General features: G+C 42.1%; 1 protein-coding gene across 3 annotated transcripts in view; it reads right to left on the bottom strand.

Moving 5' to 3' along the window:
* The window catches only part of azi2 (5-azacytidine induced 2), a 72,206-nt gene that overhangs the window by 25,454 nt on the left and 24,579 nt on the right, over window positions 1-22,173 (bottom strand). For all 3 annotated transcript variants that reach the window (XM_060825383.1, XM_060825385.1, XM_060825384.1), the window contains one exon: window positions 10,534-10,595. In XM_060825383.1, coding sequence (XP_060681366.1) covers window positions 10,534-10,595 — 62 coding nt within the window. The remainder of the gene's footprint in view (window positions 1-10,533; window positions 10,596-22,173) is intronic.

Genomic DNA, 22,173 nt, shown 5'->3' with positions numbered 1-22,173 from the left:
TGGCAATAAGTGCTGACCAGATGATCTATCTCAGCCTCTGTCAGTGCTCCTCAGCATTACTGATACTAGTCTTCAACCAACTCTACTCACTCCATGAGACTCTGGATACTTCAAAGACTATGGGCCCTGACAATGTTCTGGAAAGAGTACTAAAGACTTGTGCTCCAAAACTTGCCAAACAATTTCAATACAGTTATAACAGTGGCATCAACGCAACAATTTTGAAAACTGCCCAGGTATCTCACATCCACAAAAAGCAGGACAAATCTAAGTCAGCCAATTACTGTCAGAGTCATAGAGGGGTACAGCACGGAAACAGACACTTTGGTCCAACCCGTCCATGCCGACCAGATATCTCAACCCAATCTAGTTCCACCTGCCAGCACCCAGCCCATTTCCCTCCAAACCCTTCCTAAAAAATGCCTTTTAGATGTTGCAAGTATACCAGCCTCCACCACTTCCTCTGGCAGCTCATTCCACACACGCACTACCCTCTGCGTGAAAAAGTTGCCCCTTAGGTCTTTTTAATATCTTTCCCCTCTCACCCTAAACCTATGCCCTCTAGTTCTGGATTCCCCACTCCAGGGCAGAGACTTTGTCTATTTATCCTATCCAAGCCCCTCATGATTTTATAAACCTCTATAAAGGTCACCCCCAGCTTCCGACACTCCAGGGAAAACAGCCCCAACTTATTCAACCTCTCCCTATACTTCAAATTCTCCAACCCTGGCATTATCCTTGTAAAACTTTTCTGAGCCCTTTCAAGTTTCACAACATCCTTCTGCTAGGAAGGAGACTAATACTGCATGCAATATTCCAAAAGTGGCCTAACCAATGTCCTGTACAGTAGCAGCATGACCTCCCAACTCCTGTACTCAATACTCTGACCAATAAAGGAAAGCATACTAAACGCCTTCTTCACTACCCAACTACTAGTGACTCCACTTTCAAGGAGCAATGAACCTGCACTCCAAGGTCTCTTTGTTCAGCAACACTCCCTAGCACCTTACCATTAAGTGTATAAGTCCTGCTAAGATTTGCTTTCCCAAAATACAGCACCTTGCATTTATCTAAACTAAACTCCATTTGCCACTCCACAGGGACTGGCCCATCTCATCCAGATCCCACAGTAATCCAAAGGTAACCTTCTTCACTGTCCACTACACGTCTAATTTTGGTATCATCTGCAAACTTACTCAATACACCTCTTAAGCTCACATCCAAATCATTTATATTCACGATGAAAAGTAGTGGACCCAGCACCGATCCTTGTGGCACTCTATTAGTCACAGGCCTCCAGTCTGAAAAACAATACTCCACCACCACCCTCTGTCTTCTACCTGTGAGCCAATTCTGTATCCAAACAGATAGTTCTCCCTGTGTTTAGATTAGATTAGACTTACAGTGTGGAAACAGGCCCTTCGGCCCAACAAGTCCACACCGACCCGCCGAAGCGCAACCCACCCAGACCCCTACATTTACCCCTTACCTAACACTACGGGCAATTTAGCATGGCCAATTCACCTGACCCGCACATCTTTGGACTGTGGGAGGAAACCGGAGCACCCGGAGGAAACCCACGCAGACACGGGGAGAACGTGCAAACTCCACACAGTCTGTCGCCTGAGTCGGGAATTGAACCCGGGTCTCAGGCGCTGTGAGGCAGCAGTGCTAACCACTGTGCCACCGTGTGTTCCGTGAGATCTAACCTTGCTCACCAGTCTCCCATGGGGAAGCTTGTTGTATGCCTTACTGAAGTCCACATAGATCACATCTACCACTCTGCCGTCCTCAATCCACTTTGTTGCTTCTTCAAAAAATTCAATCAAGTGTGTGAGACATGATGTCCCACACATAAAGCCATGTTGACTATCCCTAATCAGTCCTTGCCTTCCTCAATATACATGCATCCAGTTCCTCACGATTCCCTCCAACAACTTTCCCACCACTGAAGTCAGGCTCATTGGTCTATAATTCCCTGGCTTGCCCTTACCACCTTTCTTAAACAGTGGTACCACATTAGCCAACCTCCAGTCTTCCAGCACCTCACCTGTGACTATCGATGATATAAATATCTCAGTGAGGGGCCTGGCAATCAGTTCCCGAGCTTTGCACAGAGTTCTAGGGTACACCTAATCAGGTCATAGAGACGTACAGCATGGAAACAGACCCTTCGGTCCAACGCGTCCATGCCGACCAGATGTCCCAACCCAAACTAGTCCCATCTGCCAGCACCTGGCCCATATCCCTCCAAAGCCTTCCTATTCTTATACCCATCCAAATGCCTCTTAAATGTTGCAATTGTACCAGCCTCCACCACTTCCTCTGGCAGCTCATTCCATACACGTACCACCTTCTGTGTGAAAACGTTGCCCCTTAGGTCTCTTTTATATCTTTCCCCTCTCATCCTAAACCTATGCCCTCTAGTTCTGGACTCCCTGATCCCAGGAAAAGACTTTGTCTATTTATGCTATCCGTGCCCCTCTATAAGGTCACTCCTCAGCCTCTGACACTCCAGGGAAACAGCCCCAGCCTGTTCAGCCTCTCCCTGTAGCTCATATCCTCCAACCCTGGCAACATCCTTGTAAATCTTTTCTGAACCCTTTCAAGTTTCACAACATCTTTCCGATTTATCCATTTTTATGCATTTCAAGACATTCAACAGCTTCCTCCTCTGTAATATGGACATTTTTCAAGATGTCACCATCTATTTCCATATATTCTATATCTTCCATGTATTTTCCCACAGTAAACACATGCAAAATATTCATTCCATCTCTCCCTCATCTCCTGCAGCTCCACACAAAGGCCGCCTTGCTGATCTTGGAGGGGCTCTATTCTCTCCCTAGTTACTGTTTTGTCTTTAATGGATTTGTAAAATCCCTTTGGATTCTCCTTAACTCTATTTGCCAAAGCTATCTCACATCCCCTTTTAGTCCTGCTCATTTCCCTCTTAAATATACTCCTACTGCCTTTATACTCTTAACGATTCACTCAATCTATCCTGTCCATACTTGACATATTCTTCCTTCTTTTTCTTAACCAAACCCTCAATGTCTCTCATCATCCAGCATTCCTTATACCTACCAGCCTTTCCTTTCACCCGAACAGGAATATACTTTCTCTGGACTCTCATTATCACATTTCTGAAGGCTTTCCATTTTCCAGCTGCCCCTTCACATGCACTGCCTTATTTCCCAAGAGTAGGTCAAGTTTTGCACCTTCTCTCGTCAGTACATTCACATACTGAAATCAGAAAATGTTTCCTGTACACTTAAATTCCTCTCCATCTAAACCCTTAACACTATGGCAGCCCCAGTCTATGTTCAGAAAGTTAAAATCCCTACCATAACTACCCTATTATTCTTACAGATAACTGAAATCTTCTTACATATTTCCTTCTCAATTTCCCTCTATGACTATTAGGGGGTCTATAACACTATCCAATAAGGTGATCATCCCTTTCTTATTTCTCAGCTCCATGTAAATACCTTCCTTGGACGCATTTCTGGGAATATCCTCCCTCAGCATAGCTGTAATGCTATCCCTGATCAAAAATGCCACTCCCCCTCCTCTCTTACCTCCCTTTCTGTCCTTCCTGTAACATTTGTATCCTGGAACATTAAGCTGCCAGTTATGTCCACCACTGAGCCATGTTTCTGTAATTGCTACGATATACCAGTCTCATTTTTTGAACCATGCCCCACGTTCATCTGCCTTTCCTGTTAAAATTCATTTAGTTCAATGCAAGAGGCTGAAGTATCAGTCCTACCTTGTTCTCTGCTTTATCTCTGCCTGCCCTGACCATTTGACTCACTTCTTTTCTCAACTGCACCAGTCTCAGATTGGTCTCTTTCCTCACTATCTCCATGGTCCCAAACCTCCCTCCCCACCCCTTCCTAGTTGAAATCCTCCTGAGCAGCTCTAGCAAGTCTCTCTGCCAGTATATTAGTCCCCTTCCAATCTATCCTTTTTGTACAGGTAATTTCTACCTCAGAAGAGATTTCAATGATCCAAAAAATGTGAATCCTTCTCCCATATATACATCTGCTCTATCCTCCCATTCATACCCTCACTAGCTCGGAGCATCGGGAGTAATCCAGATATTACTACTCTCGAGGACCTCCTTTTTAAATTCCTGCCTAACTCTGTATTCTCCCTTCAGAATCTCAACCTTTTTGTCTCCTATGTCGTTGGTTCCAATGTGGACATTGACCTCCTGCTGGGCCCTCTCCCCACTTCAGAACATTCTGCACCCTCTCGGAGGCATCCTTTATCCTGGTACCAGGGAAGCAACACCTTTCTGATTTTTGCTGCTGGCCACAGAAATGTCCGCCTGTGCCTCAGAGTAGAGAGTCCCCTAACACAATTGATCTCTTGGAACCCGATGTACTCCTCGTTACATTAGAGCCAGTTTCAATGCCAGAAACTTGGCTGTTCATGCTACATTTCCCTGAAAATCTATCTTCCCTACCTTTTCCAAAACAGCATACTTGTTTGAAATGAGGGTAGCCATGGAAGACTCCTGCACTCTGCCTACCTCTCTTACCTTTCCTGGACTTAACCCATCTATGTAACTGTATCTGAGACTTTTCCCCCCTTCCTATAACTGCCACCCATCACACCCCCTTGCTCTTGTAAATTCCTCATTGCCTGTAACAGTTGCTCCAACTGATCCATTTGATCTGATAGGATTTACAACCATCGGCATTTATTGCCGATATAACCCACAGTAACCCATAAACTCTCCCTAAATGCTCACATCCAACAAGAGCATATCACTCTACTAAGGGCCATTTTTGCTTTTTCCAATCTACAGACCCAGAAAATAGCCCCATCTGGTTCCTTTACAAAACACTGCTCCAGGCTACCTTAATATATATGGTTCATATTTTTACGTTTAATCGATAGACAGAGCTCAATAAAACAAAAAAAAAGAAATAACCCATTCTACTCACTACTGTAGACTTACAGCAATGCCACACTTAAAACTATTTACCTGTCGCTGTGACCTCTCTCAAACAGGTTCCTCCAAGATCAGTTGTGAACTTCACTGTTTGTTAATTTCTCAGACGCACTCCGATGTCCAGCGATACATGAATTCAACAGCAAAGGCAGTAACTGTGCAGGTTCACTGCTGTCTACCCTTGATTACCAGTAAAGTGATCAAAGGTGTCACCAACATAGTAGTTGCCCTGCTCACTGACACTCAATTTGGGATCCATCAGGAACATTTAGCTCATTACAGCCTTGATTCAACTGTGGGTAATGGGCAGGCGATGGTAAGCAGGATGCTGTTTTGGAATTTATCTGCACTTCACACAACTTAGTTTACTGCATCTGCTGCTCACATTGCGGTCTCCTCTGCACTGGGGAAATAAAGCGTAGACTGGGTGACTTCCGCAGAACACCTACGTACTGATAAACAAGACCCTGAGATTCCACTTGCCTGACACTTCAACACACCACTCTTCCCCTGGTCAACATCCCCATCTCAGGCTTACTGCAGAGCTCCAACAAAGCTCAGCATTTCATTTTCTGCCTGGGGACCCTGCAGCCTTCTAGACTCAATATTGAGTTCAAATTATTTTAGGGTTCGAGTTATCTCATGTCCTTACCCCAACCCCTGCACACCAAGAACAAACGAATTGCTGAAAAAGCTCAGCGGGTCTGGCAGCATTTGTGGAGAGAAATCAGAGTAAATATTTCAGGTTCAGTGACCCTTCCTCAGGACACACGCTAGGCGTTACCATCATTGTATGTCATAGCAGACTACACATTGCTAGCCACTTTAGTCCTGGTTAATAGCTAATCACCCTCCTAGGCACATCACTCCCATTCCTCTGTCTAACTGTTTTTCTTTCTTTGGGCTCTATCCCAATCATCATTCACTCCTTACCACTCCCTCATACCCTATCTTCTGCATGTAAATCGACATTTTCCTAGCTACCATCAGTTCTGAGGAAGGGTCACTCAACCTGAAACATTAACGCTGATTTCTCTGTAGTTTTTTTCAGTAATTTCTGCTTTTGTCCCATCAGCTAATGTGCTGCCTACATATGTATTTTCAGTTGATGCTTGAGCACAGGTCAGCAATTTCACTCTTTCACTTAAGAACAGCAAGGTTATCAGTGCACTGTTGCACTTCTCACCATCCAAGTTTCAAATGCTGACTTCACTATATGGCCCTTCAGACTTGAGAAGGTCACAAAAATTAATTTCCACAAGTTCACTAACACGTCCTCAGACATTGCTATAAGCAGCAGTAAAGCTTCGATAAGAGAGAACTAGCTATTATGATGTGCTAGACTTCTGACATCACTTCTACCAGATCCTGCCTCTCCCAGCAGCACATCAGTTGGAAGATGCAATCAGGGTGGTAGAGGTATGAAGTTAGTTTGGGTGGGGGGGGACCTCCATATCCATCTTGAAGAGTTGATCGGACCAATACACACTGAGCTGGCTGAGTCTGACGTGTTACTGATGCCAGGCTGGTCTTGCAGCAGATGATGAGAGCATTAACAAGAGAGAAATAAAACCTTATTTGATCTTCGCCTCATCGATCTACTCAGCATAGATGCAACTGTCCATAACAGCATAGGTAGAAATGGCTACTGTGTAGTCCTTGTGGAGACATTGGCCTACTTTCACACAGAGTATACTCGCCACGGTTCTACATGGGAGAGATTCAGAAGAGATCTAGCATCTTCAAGTTCAGCATCCAGAAGGGACTGGGTGTCACCAGTGGTAGCAGAATTATATTCAACAACTATCTGGAACCTATGGTCCAGCATAGCACTCACTCTACCATTACAATTAAGTCAAGGGATCAACCCCGATTCAATGAGCAGCATCGGAGGGTGTATCAAGGTAGAACAAGCCTTACCTAAAGTGTTTATTTGGTGAAGCTATAACAGAATTTCTTGCATTTCAAACAGAAGTACGGGATAGATCTATGCGATCCCACAATCAATGGATCAGGTAGGCAAACAACTATGACACCTCACTGGAGACACAGGGGCTTGATTACCAACATGCTGCCCTGGACATGTCATAAAGCCAATTTAAAAACTACAACACCTCAACTGACCTGCTATTTAGACCAAGGTTGACAGAAAACACGGCCCAGGTTTCTGTACTTAACAAGAACTACTATTTATTACAAGTAAATACTCTAGATTACAGGTAAACAGTTACGAACTGCCAGCAAAAACTTTCCCATTCTCTCTCACGCACAGAAGTAACTAAAAATGGGCAGCGGAAAGACTTGGGATCACAGTTCAGTGGTTCCGGAGCCAATTCTTGTGGTCCTCATGATGGTCAGAAACAGCTTTGCAATCTTTTCTCCGGATATTTCCATTTGTTTGAGGGGAGCACAGGGGCTAGTTTGCACACAAAAGGTCTGGTATTATTAATTCAGAATTAACAGCCTACAGCAAATACTGGGAGAAAAATAAAATAGGTTCTCTTAAGAGTAAGAGTAGCTTTTATTGCAGACAAAAGGACCACGTCTTTTTATTTTGGTTTCTTTAGAAAATGTGGACTGCAATGAGGATGAAGTCTTTTCAAAAATACAAATTTACCAAAATGACAGTATAACTCTGTAGCAGAATTTGATACCAATTGTGAATGTTGTTTTGTGGCTGAGTGCTTCTGCAATGTGCAGATGATTAGGGGTTGTGGAGGTTTTTTTTATTGAAAAAAGTTAAGCTGATTGGTTCGCAGCTAAAATTGAGCAGGTTGGGACCAGAAAGATGACATAGAGAAACAGCCATTTAACAAAGAAAAACATGGTATGTGATGAGTTGTTCTCCCTAGTAGAAGCTGCCTATTCTCTGCAGTATTAAACTCTGTTCAAACTTGAAAACCTTTTCTATAGTTGCTGGGAGCTGTGAATTTTGAATGAACAAATCAGATTTATTTCACAAGAGAACCATCCATTCAGTGCCTCTTACCAACCATTGGAAGCATTTAGAGAAAAGAGCATCTCAAACAGCAAAACCAGGAAGCACAGACTACCCAACTGCTTTTCTAGTTTTCCTATCTCTGCCAAAAATCTAATTTCCCTATTTGTTTGTGTGCACGCACACATTTGTGCAAAAGGAAGGCTGTTTAGAAGGCAATTACAGTTTTATTCAGGAGTGTTATATGCTTTTTTTTGCTTTCACTTACAGCTTAATTACTTGTAACAAATAATAATTATTGGTTAGTACACAGTTCTTGGTAGTCTTGGTATGTTGCTTTTCATTAACCTTTATCTGAAAGGCAAACAAATTGGGGTACAATGTGTACTTTTAAAAATTAATATTTGGTACAACTTCAAGAATAGTGGGGTTCAATTTATGGCATGCCACCCCAGGGGTTGTAACAAGAGCAGCATGGTGACTCAGTGGTTAGCACTGCTGCTCTACAGCACCACGGACCCCCCAGGTTTGATTCTAGCCTCGGGTGACTGGCTGTGTAGAGTTTTCACATTCTCCTCATGTCTACATGGGTTTCCTCTGGATGCTTCAGTCTCTTTCCACAGTCTATAGTATCACGAGGATTGGCTGTGTTAAATTGCCCATAGTGTCCAGGAATGTGCAGGGTAGTTGGGTTAGCCATGGTAAATGCAGGGTTATAAAACATAGAACATAGAACAGTACAGCACAGAACAGGCCCTTCAACCCACGATGTTGTGCCGACCATTGATCCTCATGTAAGGTAAACCTAATGTACGAACCCTCAAATTTCTGTGACCATATGCATGTCCAGCTGTCTCTTAAATATCCCCAGATATCACATTCAAACAGGTCATGAACCTATTTACTAAATAATAATTATTTATAAATTTTGATTAATAAATTCAAAGCTTCTCCCACAAGATCAACAACTTCTAGATTTAGCAGAGTTACCAGGTCTTAAGGAAGGAAACCATTAAAAACTCAATGCAAATCAAACATCAATTTTACTCAAAAAAGCAATGATGAAACTCCATAGACTTATTCGTTGAGTGGGTATGACCCCATGAGACAAACCATTTCTCACAAGAAAACAATTGGCACATAGAGGCCATAGGATTGTTAGCAATGAAAGTGGAAAAATGCTCCCACTGAGACAGTATTTTTCTGCTGAAGGAACACAGCATGGATCTTTGTATTGACAATAGGCCTGTTTCAGGGGACTCAAAGTTGGAATTGAGTGCCTGAACCTGCAGCATTCTATTCTAACATTTTGATGAGGTGGTCTTTCAGTGAAACAAATGGAGTGTTGGATTTAGGCTTAATAATAAATTGGAAGATTACTATGCAAAAGAAATTAAGGTAAGATAGAATATAGCAAACTAATTATATATAGTAAACATTTAAAGATTTCAAAACACATGATAAAAATGTAACACTATTAATCCCAAAACCAATCCGTTACAATATACACTCCAGAGAGAAATTCTTGCCCAATCACCCCAAAGGGGCTTAATTTAAAATGTAGACTCAACTCTGTCTGGAGATTTTGATAGCATTTTCCAGGAGCCTTCTTACAACTGAGCTTAACATTTTCTCAGTTTCAAGTAAGCCCTTCAGGGGTTTAATCAAATGTGTTCAGTGTGGAACCTTTTCAAAACTCCTTACATGAAAGGTGACATTTTTAAAAGTAAAATATTAAGTCATCTCTTTTTCTTAGAAGCAACTGCTTTACACATCCAGCTTCAGCCAATAACTATGGCAGAATTGCCCAGATTGAAAACAAAAGAATATTATTTTTAAAGCTTGTCCTAATCAAAAATGGAAAAGAAATAATGCCATGACCTCCTAAACTGGAGCCTAAATGCACAATTTTTTATCCTGTTCACAGGCAAAATTCATTCGATGTAAACAAAAACCCATTACTTTCCTAGAAACCTTTCTCTTACATTTTACTTTAAAAAGTCATCATGTCTACAGAAATACAAGTTAATAATTAAATAATTTTCAGGTACAGAAAATCCAAGTTCAAAATCAATATAATGATACACATCACAATATCACATGAAGGAGGGTGCATTAACCCATTTTCTTTCCAAGTGTCAAAAAGATCCAATCACTATTTCTATTTTTCTCAGAAGTGCTCATTAGTTTACTAGCACATCTTAGAAGGGGAGAAACAACAGTAGCCAGTTACCTACATAAAAATCTCAATTTTATGGTGACAGGGTGATCACAACAATACAATATTTTACAGGGTACTAGCCACTAGTTTACATTGCCACCTTTGTTCTCTCACCCAATTCCACATATTTTCAGTAACAACGATACAAGTGCGAGTAACCTACCCAGTGTCAAAGTCACTAAAGTAGGAGGCAGAAGGCAATTGTTGAAGTGCAAATGCAACTTCCGATTTAAACTCTCTATTAGAGGAAAATGTGTAATGCTGATGTGAGTTGCTTGTAATGCATGAGGGAAGTCGAATTGATTTTTATAGTGAACTTTGGCTAAACTTGTTGCAAACTACTGAATGACCAAAATTTGATACAAAGAGGAATTCTTCTTATGAAGGGTATCAGTTTTGGCAACATACCTTACTGTCTCCTCATTGTTCAGAATCTCTCTTTTGGACATGCGGTCATTCAGGCTGGATTCCTGTAAGAGAAAATAAAATGGTAAGATAACTTAATTAAATAATATTTCATAAGATGACAATGAAAATATGAATACATGATCACTCTGCTCCTTGCTAAAAAATACAAGCCATATGATTCTAATCACTTACCAACTTTCAAATACACCACTACAATGATTAAGGACCACCCTTTATAAACACCTCAGTTTGAACTACAAAACAACATTCTACTTGACAAATTGATGACCAAAATGGCTCATCAATACATTGAACCTATTCTTCCTTGGTGTGGTCATCTTCTAGCAACTCTTGCACATATCTAATGAATCCGGCAAACGGATGGGCAAGATATTGTAAACCCCACGTCTGTCAGAAATCAGTGACACACCACACATTAGCCATAGTGAACTATATGTCTGGGTCTTAAAACAATAATGCTCACTTCATGGATACAATGATTAAAACTTGTTGGGGTTCAAATTTTCAAAAGCATCCCCCCCTCTGTTACAGCACAAAAGGTGACCATGTGGCACCCTTTCTCCAAAAGGTCTGCGCACAGCGAACAGCATTGGCAATTCAATCACAGCACCAACTTGCTGCTCTGGAAGTCACAATGGCTTATGGACCTCTTTGAATGAAAAAAAATGCAAATAGCCACACTCCTCTGCCCTGCCCTTGACTTTATTTTACATCTTAAGATGCTTATTCAATTGCCTTTTGAATACCACAATTAAACCTGCATGCACTACAGTTACAGGTAATTCATTCCTGATCACAACCATTTGCTGTTCAAATAAATGTGTTTCCTCATATTAGTTTTGGCAAAGAACTAATCACCTCAACTCTCCCCAATTCTCAACCACCACCCCTTCCCTCAACCCCACTCCAAAACTCCCAAATGAAAGTCTAACTTTTTGAATCTTGTAGGATTTTGAAGACTTCTAACATCTCTCCTCTTGACCTTCTCTCCACAGGAAATAATCCCAGCTCCCCATTTTATCTTTGCATTGGAAATTCCTTATCCTTGGAACCATTCTTTCTCTGCACCCAGTCTAAAGCCTACACATCATTTCTAAAGTGGTGTCCCAGATTTGGACACAGTACTCCAGTTGAGGTTTATAAAGTCTTGTCATGATTTCCTTGATTTTGTACTCGACATCATTATGTAAAAATCCCCAGGCCTTAATTGCCTTTTTAACCACTTTAACTTGCCTTGTGACCTTCGATAACATACTCCCATTTACAACTGTACCCTTCAATTTATGCTGTTGCTCCTTATTCTTTTACGCAAAATATTTAACTTCACGTTTGTTTAGATTCAATTTTATCACATCAATTCCATCAGCTCACTTATACCCTTGTAGCATGCACCACTGAGCTTCAGAGTAGAGTACTTGCATGCTGGTATCTGTAAAGTTTAAACCTGTGCCGTATACAGATCAAGATAATTCTCTTGAATTCAATTCAAAAAACTCTTTCCTGTCTTTGCCTTATCATTATTGCTCTCCCAGTCTGGATTAGCTGACTACCTAATTGCACATGTAATTTTCTTGCAAATTTGCTCTTTTTTTTCCAATAGTTCCTGGCCTACAAAATACTTCTGATGTTCTGGTACCTCAATCCCCCAGCTCTGAACAAATATATTATGTCCTTGACTGTTCAAAGACATCCTCTATCTCTCTCTCTCACTAATTCCAAGCACACATGACAGAAAAGACAATACAGCTCTACAGAGACTAGGTGTTTTTTTTTAAAAAAAGGTGAGAAAACAATATGATGGACCAAGATTCCAAATTCAAATTACAAAAATGGGAAGACCTCAATTCAGTTGATTACTTACCAAGAGCTGAATGGTGACAGCAGCAAAATTGGTAAGATCTTCAAATTAGATTTGAGAGTTCAAATGTAAGTCAGCTTGAAATTCTGAAGTTTGAATTTAAAGTTCTACAATAACCCAAACAGGAGATGTATCTTTGCAATTGGATCTGCTTTAAAAATTTTGTTACTTTTCAGGAGAATCAGAATCTCACTTTTGCAGCCTACAGGTCTTTTAAAACTAGTTTTACCTTCAAACAGAGGTTTACAAGACATCACAGCAATTGCAATACAGATACTGTTGGCAGTGTGACAAAACGTGCCTTTGAGAGGGATCTGTATTGTCCTGTTCCTCTTCAAGAGAGGAGTTATAAACCTGGTGTCAGGATGCCTGCTTCAACAGCGTTTTTTTTTAAAAAGATGCATACAAGAGAAGCATGAGTGGAAGGAGTTAGGCTCAGAGACTCTGTTTTAGCTTTACTTTCAGTTGATGAAGTTGGGGTTTTGGAGTTGAAGCTGGTAGATATAGTCACTCACTGCTACTCAATTCATCCTTTCAGTTTTTTTCTTTCTCTTGGATTGGAGGAGAAAGCAAGTGAGCAAATTTGTTTTACTGAATTTGCCTTTACCAGTTCTAATGGGATGCTGCTAGACTGAATTAGTGGGTAAATAATAACTTGCTAACTATTTTGATGGAATTAGTTAACCCAATTATTCTTCTGTTGCTCGTATTTTAACTGTGATGGAAGAATGAAATGCATTTTGCTTAAAGTCTAGTGGCTTGACCAATTTAATTGCATCTGGAAAGTAGTATTTTACACACTTGCCTTTAAATAAGATAAAAGTTCGGGTCTAAGCTACCTCCTTGATAGCAGGCGACATCCAGGCCAGGGCCTCTTCCAAAACCAACATGTCCAGTAAATAAAGCAAAAGATCCATCCCAAAATCTTTGCTTGATTTCTTTCCAAGGACATCCTTTTTTTTTCAAAAAAAAACTGTAGGTAAACCACAACACTTGAATTTTTGAATCTTCAATTCCAAGTGATCACCTGGTAAACCCTCTAAAAACCAAAAATTGTTCAAATACCTTAATCTCTTCCAGCTTTCTTCAAATTATTTTCAAAGACTATGTATTCCATTAACTCACAGCAGATTATAAGAGACATATGTTGGAATAATAAATGAGAGAACACATGTATATCACCCAGTGCACAGCAGGAACCTTGTGCAAATCTGTGAACATGCAGAATGCTCAATATTTTTTCTACTGATAGCGTGGTTGTTGTTCCTTATTACATTTCACAGGCCACAGGGCAAATGTATATTTTGCCAGGATTGCAGCGTGCCCTACTGAAACATTAACATGCCTGCACAGTTCGGTGACGCAAGTGTTACCGAAGTGCTCACTTAAGCTCCCAGAAATGTGCTGTTAAAAATCACAAGCAAACATTTCATATTTATGCAAAAATATCAGCAGAAACCTCAAGCAGATAATGCTGTTACCCTATTTTAGGGTTATGCAAATGAGAGGGCAGATTAGCACTTCTTCAGCCACTTCCATTTGGCATTCTTCAGTGAAAGTTTATCGACAGTTCTACAAAAGGAGCCTTTATTTATTGGACTTGCAAGCTGCTTCACTGGGTGGAACAGTATTTTGATGCCTTGCACCGGCCACTTAATCCATACTTGTCCAGCAAAATATATTTAATGGTGATCAGCAGCTGATGTCAGATAAACACCCATAGTGGTCATACTGCCTTGCCCAAAACATTAATGTGCATCAAAATAGTACAAGATAAGGTAGTGACTTGGAAACAAGGCTGTTAAAGATCTACTCAGAAAAGAAGTTGTTGAAGTCAGTACAGATCAAACACCAAAGATGCACTGAATCACACAAGTGCGATTATAAACGCAACTAGGTAGTAACATGGCAGTATGACCAAAAATAACAATGTAGGCAAACTTAAAATTACCTTTATTCAAATTTGGTTCTATTGTCTTTCAGTTGCTACAGCACAAGTTAAATTGATTATGAGACATTTTATCCTAACTAACAGGAGTCAATCGGGCTTCTATGTTCGTAGGTTCCATTCAAAAGAAGAGAGATTGACGAGGTAAGGATGTTTTTGCTCAAGTTCAGACAAATTGCGCGTGTGCACGCGCACGCACAGGTCTTATAAAATTTTTAACAGGACTAGACATGGTACTTGCAGGGAGGATGTTCCCGATAGTGTGGGTGTTCAGAACTAGGAGTCACAGTTTGGGGTTTCGGGGTAGACTGTTGAGGATGGAGATGAAGAGACAGTTCTTCTCCCAAAGAGTGGGGAGCCTATGAAATTCATTTTCACTAGAAATAGTTGATTCCAAAATACTAAATGCATTCAAAAGGCAGCTAGACACAGCACTTGGGGCGAATGGGATCAAAGGTTACACAAAACCATGTGGGCTATCCCTAATCAACTTCTTCCTTTCAAGATGATTATAACCTTTTCCAAGGTTATACTGTTGTAACCTTTTCCAACACTTTACAAAGGAAGGCTCACTGATCTATATTGCCAGGGTTGTCTCTACTTCCCTTCTTGAACATTTGCTATCCTCCAGTCTCCTGGCACTATTCCAGTAGACAATGACAACATAAAGATCAAAGCCAAAGGCTCAGCAATCTCCTCCCTGGTTTCCCAGAAAATCCCAGGATTAATCCCATCTAGCCCAGAGGACTCATTTTCACACTTTCCAGAATTGCTAATAACTCCTTGTGAACCTCAATCTCATCTAGTCTAGTAGCATGTATCTCAGCATTCTCCTCGACAACATTGTTTTTTTCTAGTGTGAATACTGATGAAAAATGTTCATTTATCATTTCCCTTATCTCGTCTGAATCCACATACAATTTCCCACTATTATCCTTGATTGGCCCTAATAATACTCTAGTCATTTTTTTATTCCTATAGAAGGCCTTCGGGTTTTCCTTGATCCTATCCGCCAACAACTTCTCATGTCCCCTCCTGGCTCTTCTTAGTTCTTTCATCAGGTCTCTGCTGGCTAACTTCTAACTCTCAAGCGCCCTAACTGAGCCTTCACATGTCATCCTCACGTAAGCTTTCATCTTCCTCTTGACAACAGATTCAACTTCCTTAGTAAACCACAGCTCCCACGCTCAACAACTTTCTCCCTGCCTGACAGGTACACACACGTATCTAGGATCTGCAGTAGCTGTTCTGTGAATAAGGTCCACATTTCAGTTGTGCCTATCTCCTGCAGTTTCCTTCCCCATCCTAAATGTTTCCTAATCGCATCACAACTGCCTTTCCCCCAGCTATGCCCCGAGGTATATACATATCCCTTTCCATTCCTAAAGTAAATATAACTGAATTGTGGTCACTATCACCAAAGTGCTCACCTATCTCAGAGATGTAGAGGAAAGGATAGCAAAAATTATTCTGGATAGTAAGAGTGACGGTGCAGTTGTTATTGGGGGGCTTTAACTTACCAAATATTGACTGGGAATACTCTAAAGTTCAATTACTTTAGTTGGGTCATTTTTTTTTGTCCAATGTGTGCAGGATGGTTTCCTGACACAGTATGTAGACAAGGGTGAGGCCACATTGGATTTGGTACTGGGTAATGAACTTGGCCAGGAACTATTTGGAGACCTGTAGAAAACTCCCAAAAGGGTGACCTCTCCTTTCCGGTTTCTAACCTCAGCCCATAACACCTCAGTAGACAGTCCTCAAATGTCTATTCTGTCACTGTAATACTGTCCTTGACCAACAATGCTACATCTCCTCCTCTTTTACCATCTTTCCTATTCTTAATGAAGCATTTAAATCCCAGAACCTGCAACAACCATTCCCATCCCTGCTTTACCCATATGCCCCAAATGGCCACCACATTGAAATCCCAGGTGCCAACCCATACTGCAAGTTCAGCCACCTGATTCCAAATGCTCCTGGTGTTGAAGTAGACACACTTCAAACCAACTTCTTGCTTGCCGGTGCCTCTTGTGACCTTGCAACCTTATGTCTGACTTCACTACTCTCAACCTCCTGAATACTGGAACTACAACTTAGATTCCCATCCCCCAAATGAGTTAGTTTAAACCCACCCAGAGCATTAGCAAATTCTACCCCTCCACCCCCAGGATATTGGTACCCCTGTAGTTCAGGTGAAGACCATCCTGTTTTGTAGAGGCCCCACCTACCCCAGAAAGAACCCCAATTATCTAGGAATCCAAAACTCTCCCTCCTGCACCATCCCTGTACCTACATGTTCAACTGTTTTAGACAACAGACAATTGGTGCAGAAGTAGGCCATTCTGCCCTTCGAGCCTACAACACCATTCAATATGATCATAGCTGATCATCCTTAATCAGTATCCTGTTCCTGCCTTATCTCCATAACACTTGATTCCACTATTCTTGAGAGCTCTATCCAACTCTTTCTTCAATGAATCCAGAGACTGGGTTTCCACTGCCTTCTGGGGCAGAGCATTCCACACAGCCTCCACTCTCTGGGTGAAGAATTTTTTCCTCATCTCTGTCCTAAATGGTCTACCCCATATTTTTAAGCTGTGTCCTCTGATTCAGCACTCACCCATCAGCGGAAACATGCTTCCTACCTCCAGAGTGTCCAATCCTTTAATAATCTTATATGTCTCAATCAGATCCCCTCTCAGTCTTCTAAACCCAAGGGTATACAAGCCCAGTTGCTCCAGTCTTTCAGCATAAGGTAGTCCCGCCATTCCAGGAATTGACCTCGTGAACCTACGCTGCACTCCCTCAATAGCCAGAATGTCTTTCCTCAAATTTGGAGACCAGAATTGCACACAATACTCCAGGTGTGGTCTCACCAGGGCCCTGTATAGCTGCAGAAGTACCTCTTTGCTTCTATACTCAATTCCTGTTATGAAGGCCAGCATGCTATTAGCCTTCTTCACTACCTGCTGTACCTGCATGCTTACCTTCATTAACTGGTGTACAAGAACACCCAGATCTCTTTGTACTGCCCCTTTACCTAAATTGATCCATTGAGGTAGTAATCTGCCTTCCTGCTCTTGCCAAAGTGGATAATCATACATTTATCCACATTAAATTGCATCTGCCATGCATCTGACCACTCACCTAACCTGTCCAGGTCACCCTGTAACCTCCTAACATCCTCCTCACACTTCACCCTGCCATCCAGCTTAGTATCATCAGCAAATTTGCTAATATTATTACTAATACCATCTTCTATATCATTGATATATATTGTAAAAAGCTGCGGTCCCAGCCCTGATCCCTGCAGTACCCCACTGGTCACTGCCTGCCATTCCGAAATGGAGCCGTTTATCACTACTCTTTGTTTCCTGTCAGCCAACCAACTTTCAATCCAACTTAGTACTTTGCCCCCAATACCATGAGCCCTAATTTTGCTCACTAACCTCCTACGTGGGACTTTAGCAAAAGCTTTCTGAAAGTCCAGGAACACTACATCTACAGGATCTCCCACGTCCATCTTCAGAGTTACATCCTCAAAATATTCCAGATTAGTCAAGCATGATTTCCCCTTCATAAATCCATGCTGACTCTGACCTATCCTGTTACTACTATCCAGATGAGTCGTAATTTCATCCTTTATAATAGACTCCAGCATCTTTCCCACCACTGAGGTCAGACTAACTGCTCTATAATTTCCCGCTTTCTCTCTCCCATCTTTCTTAAAAAGTGGGACAACATCATCCACCCTCCAATCCGCAGGAACTGATCCTAAATCTATCAAACTCTGGAAAATAATTACAACACATCCACGATTTCTCAAGCCACCTCCTTCAGTACCCTGGGATGTAGACCATCAGGCCCTGGGGACTTATCAACCTTCAGACCTAACAGTCTCTCCAACACCAATTCCTGGCAAATATAAATTCCTTTAAGTCCAGGTCCTTCAGCCACTGTTACCTCAGGGAGATTGCTTGTGTCTTCCCCAGTGAATACAGATCTGAAGTACCCATTTAATTCTTCTGCCATTTCTTTGTTCGCCGTAATATATTTCCCGGTTTGTCTTCAAGGGCCCAATTTTAGTCTTAACCATTCTTTTGCCTTTCACATATCTAAAAAAAGCTTTTACAATCTTCCTTTATATTTTTGGCCAGTTTACCTTCATACCTCATTTTTTCTCTGCGTATTTCCTTCTTAGTAATCCTCTGTTGTTCTTTAAAAGCTTTCCAGTCCTCCATTTTCCCACTTATCTTTGCTATGTTAGACTTTTTCTCTTTTAACTGCATGTTTCTTAACTTCCCTGGTCAGCCACGGCCACCCATGCCTCCTCCTAGGATCTTTCTTCCTTTTTGGAATGAACTGACCCTGCATCTCCTGCATTATACACAGAAATATCTGCCATTGTTCCTCCACTGTCATCCCTGCTAAGGTATTGCACCACTGAACTTTGGCCAGCTCCTCCCTCATAGCTCCACAGTTCCCTTTATTCAACAGAAATATTGTCACTTGCGATTGTACCCTCTCCCTCTCAAATGGCAGATTGAAGCTTATTGTATTATGGTCACTACTTCCCAATGGCTCCTTCACTTCGAGGTCCCTGATCAATTCTGGTTCATTGCACAATACCAGATCCAGAATTGCCTTCTCCCTGGTAGGCTCCAGCACCAACTTTTTTAAGAATCCATCTCGGAGGCACTCCAAGAAGTCTCTTTCATGAGGTCCAATACCATCCTGATTCTCCCAGTCTACCTGCATGTTGAAATCCCCCTATTCTCTCCCTATTCCTCACCTCGCGAGCTTGTGGCGCAGGCAAAACACCAGAGATAACAACTTTGTTTTAGCCTAAACTTCTACCTTAGCTCCCTGAATGTCTGCCTTAAATCCCCATCTCGCTTCCTACCTATGTCATTGGTGCCTATGTGGACCTTGACTTGTGGGCTGCTCCCCCTTCCACAAAACGATTCTGACAACACGGTCAGAGAAATCATGACCCTGGCACCTGGGAGGCAACACACCAACCAGGAGTCTCTCTCGCCCCCAAAGAACCTCCTATCTGTCCCCATAACTATGTAGTAGTCCCCAATGACTAACGCTCTGCTCCTCTTCCCTTCTGAGCAACAAGGGCAGACTCTGTGCCAGAGACCTGGGCCCCATTGCTTACCCCTGATAAGTTATCCCCCCTTCCCCCCGCTAACAGTATCCAAACTGTATACTTGTTGTTGAGGTGAACGGCCACAGGGGTTCCCTGCACTGCCTGCCTGTTTTTTTTTCCTTTTCTGTCCAGATGGTAACCATCAACCTTCTTCTTGAACCTGTGGCATGACTACCTCCCTGTAACTCCTCTCAATAACCCCTCTCCTTCCCGAATGATCCAAAGTTCATCCAGCTCCAGCGCTCGAATGCATTTTCAAGGAGCTGGAGTTGGGTGCACTCCTTGCAGATGCAGTCAGCGGGGACACTACTGGTGACCCTTACCTCCCACATTCTGCAGGAGGGACATCCAACTGCCCGAACTTCCATTCCCACTATTCTAAATTCCTATTTAAAAAAAAACTAGTCACCTTACCAATCCGATGCACAGAACCTTTTTTGGTTAGAGGACGATGGGTGGGAGATGTGACCCATGTAGGGTTTCCAGTAAAGCAATCGCCCAAATATAAAGCCTCTGCTCCTGTCAGTGTTTGGTGTGCATTCTGCCTACACCAGAGGTAAGTTTTTATACTTTAAAATTTACCTTCCCATCAAGCCCCTGGTCCTCACTGTCTTCTCTCCCATTGCAACTGCTGCCGAAAAAGCTTTGAGAAGGTGACCAAACAGGTGGAAGAGGGTAAAGCTGTTGATGTGGTGTACATGAATTCCATTAAGGCATCTGATGAGGTTCCCCATAGTAGGCTATTGCACAATAGTATTGGCATGGGATTGAGGGTGATTTAGCAGTTTGGATCAGAGATTGGTTAGCTGAAAGAAGAGGGTGGTGGCTGATGGAGTTCAGTTACTAATGGTGCACCGCTAGGATCTGTTTGGGTCCACTGCTGTTTGTCATTTTTATTAATGACCTAGATGAGGGCATAGAAGGATGGGTTAGTAAATTTGTAGATGACACTAAGTTTGGTAGAGTTGTGGATCGTGCCAAAAGGACTGGGCTGAGAGGTGACAAATGAAATTTAATGCAGGGGAAAGTGAGAGGTGATTCCCTTTGGAAGGGACAACAGGAATGCATAGTACTAGGCTAGTGGTAAGATTCTTGGTAGTGTAGATGAGCAGAGAGATCTCGGTGTCCAGGTACATAGAAAGTTGCCACCCAGTTTGATAGGGTTGTTAAGGCGGCATGCACTGTGCTAGCTTTTATTGGGAGAGGGATTGAGTTTCGGAACCAAGAGATCATGCTGCAGCTGTACAAAATTCTGGTGCAGCCGCACTTGGAGTACTACGTACAGTTCTGGTCACCACATTATAGGAAGGAAGTGGAAGCTTTGGAAAGCATTCAGAGGAGATTTACTAGGATGTTGTCTGGTATGGAGGGAAGGTCTTACGAGGAAAGGCTGATGGACTCGAGGCTATTTTCATTGGAGGTAAGAAGATTGACAGCTGACTTAATTGAGACGTAAGATAGAGGGTTAGATAGGGTGGAGAGTGAGAGCCTTTTTCGTTGGATGGTGATGGCTAGCACGATGGGACATAGCGTTAAGTTGAGGGGTGATTGTTATAAGACAGACATCAGAGGTAGTTTCTTCACTCAGTAGTAGGGGTGAGGAATACACTGCCTGCAACAGTAGTAGACTCGCCAACTTTAAGGGCATTTAAATGGTCATTGGACAGACATATGGATGAAAATGGAATGGAGCAGAACACATAGGCTTCAGATCAGTTTCACAGGTCGGCACAACATGGAGGGCCGAAGGGCCTGTACTGCGCTGTAATGTTCTATGTTCTATGCTATGCAGAGAAAGCAGCATCAGGCTATTGAGTTGGAGGATCAGCCATGATCATGATGAATGGGGAATAGGCTCAAAGGGTCAATGACCTCCTTCTGCTCCTACCTTCTATGTTTCTATATTAGGAGGGTGGATGCCAGTTTCCAGATGCGAAAATTAGCAACAGTACTACTTTATGCAAGAACATAGGGGAATTATTTTTAAAAAGGCACACATAAGGTAATAAGCAGCAGAAAAAAAACACACATCTTTTTCACAAAATAAATTTGTGAAGCAGGTGTGTTTTTTTTTGGATGGCACAGTGGCTCTGTGGTTAGCACTTCTGCCTCACAGCACCAGGGACTCAGGTTCAATCCCTGCCTCGGGTGACTCTGTGTGGAGTTTGCACATTCTCCTTATGTCTGCGTGGATTTCCTCCAGGTGCTCTGGTTTCCTCCTACAATCCAAAGATGTGCAGGTTAGATGAATTGGCCAAGCTAAATTGCCCATAGTGTCAGGAACATTAGTCAGGGGCAAATATGGGGAATGGGTCTGGGTGGGTTGTTCTTCGGAGGGTCGGTGTGGACTTGTTGGGCCGAAGGGTCTGTTTCCATACTGTAGGGAATCTAATCGAAATTGCTGATAACCACTTGGCTAATCTGGAAGGAAGAGGGTGGAAATAAAGCAAATTTTCACTTTATTTGTTAAATGGAGAAAAAGAATGTAGAATTGGTTTTGATAATGAAACAGTGTTATGTTCACCTTTCAGTATTTTGCCAAGGAGAATTTAATGTGCATAAAGTTATGCCAGTCCAAAATGCTTAGTACACAAAACCACAGCTGTTTACCTAATCACCCACACCATTTCTGCTGCTACCCACTGATACAATCAG

The sequence above is a fragment of the Hemiscyllium ocellatum genome, chromosome 5 (assembly GCF_020745735.1).
Source record: "Hemiscyllium ocellatum isolate sHemOce1 chromosome 5, sHemOce1.pat.X.cur, whole genome shotgun sequence".
NCBI lineage: Eukaryota > Metazoa > Chordata > Chondrichthyes > Orectolobiformes > Hemiscylliidae > Hemiscyllium > Hemiscyllium ocellatum.
This window is presented reverse-complemented; position numbering and strand designations above follow the sequence as displayed.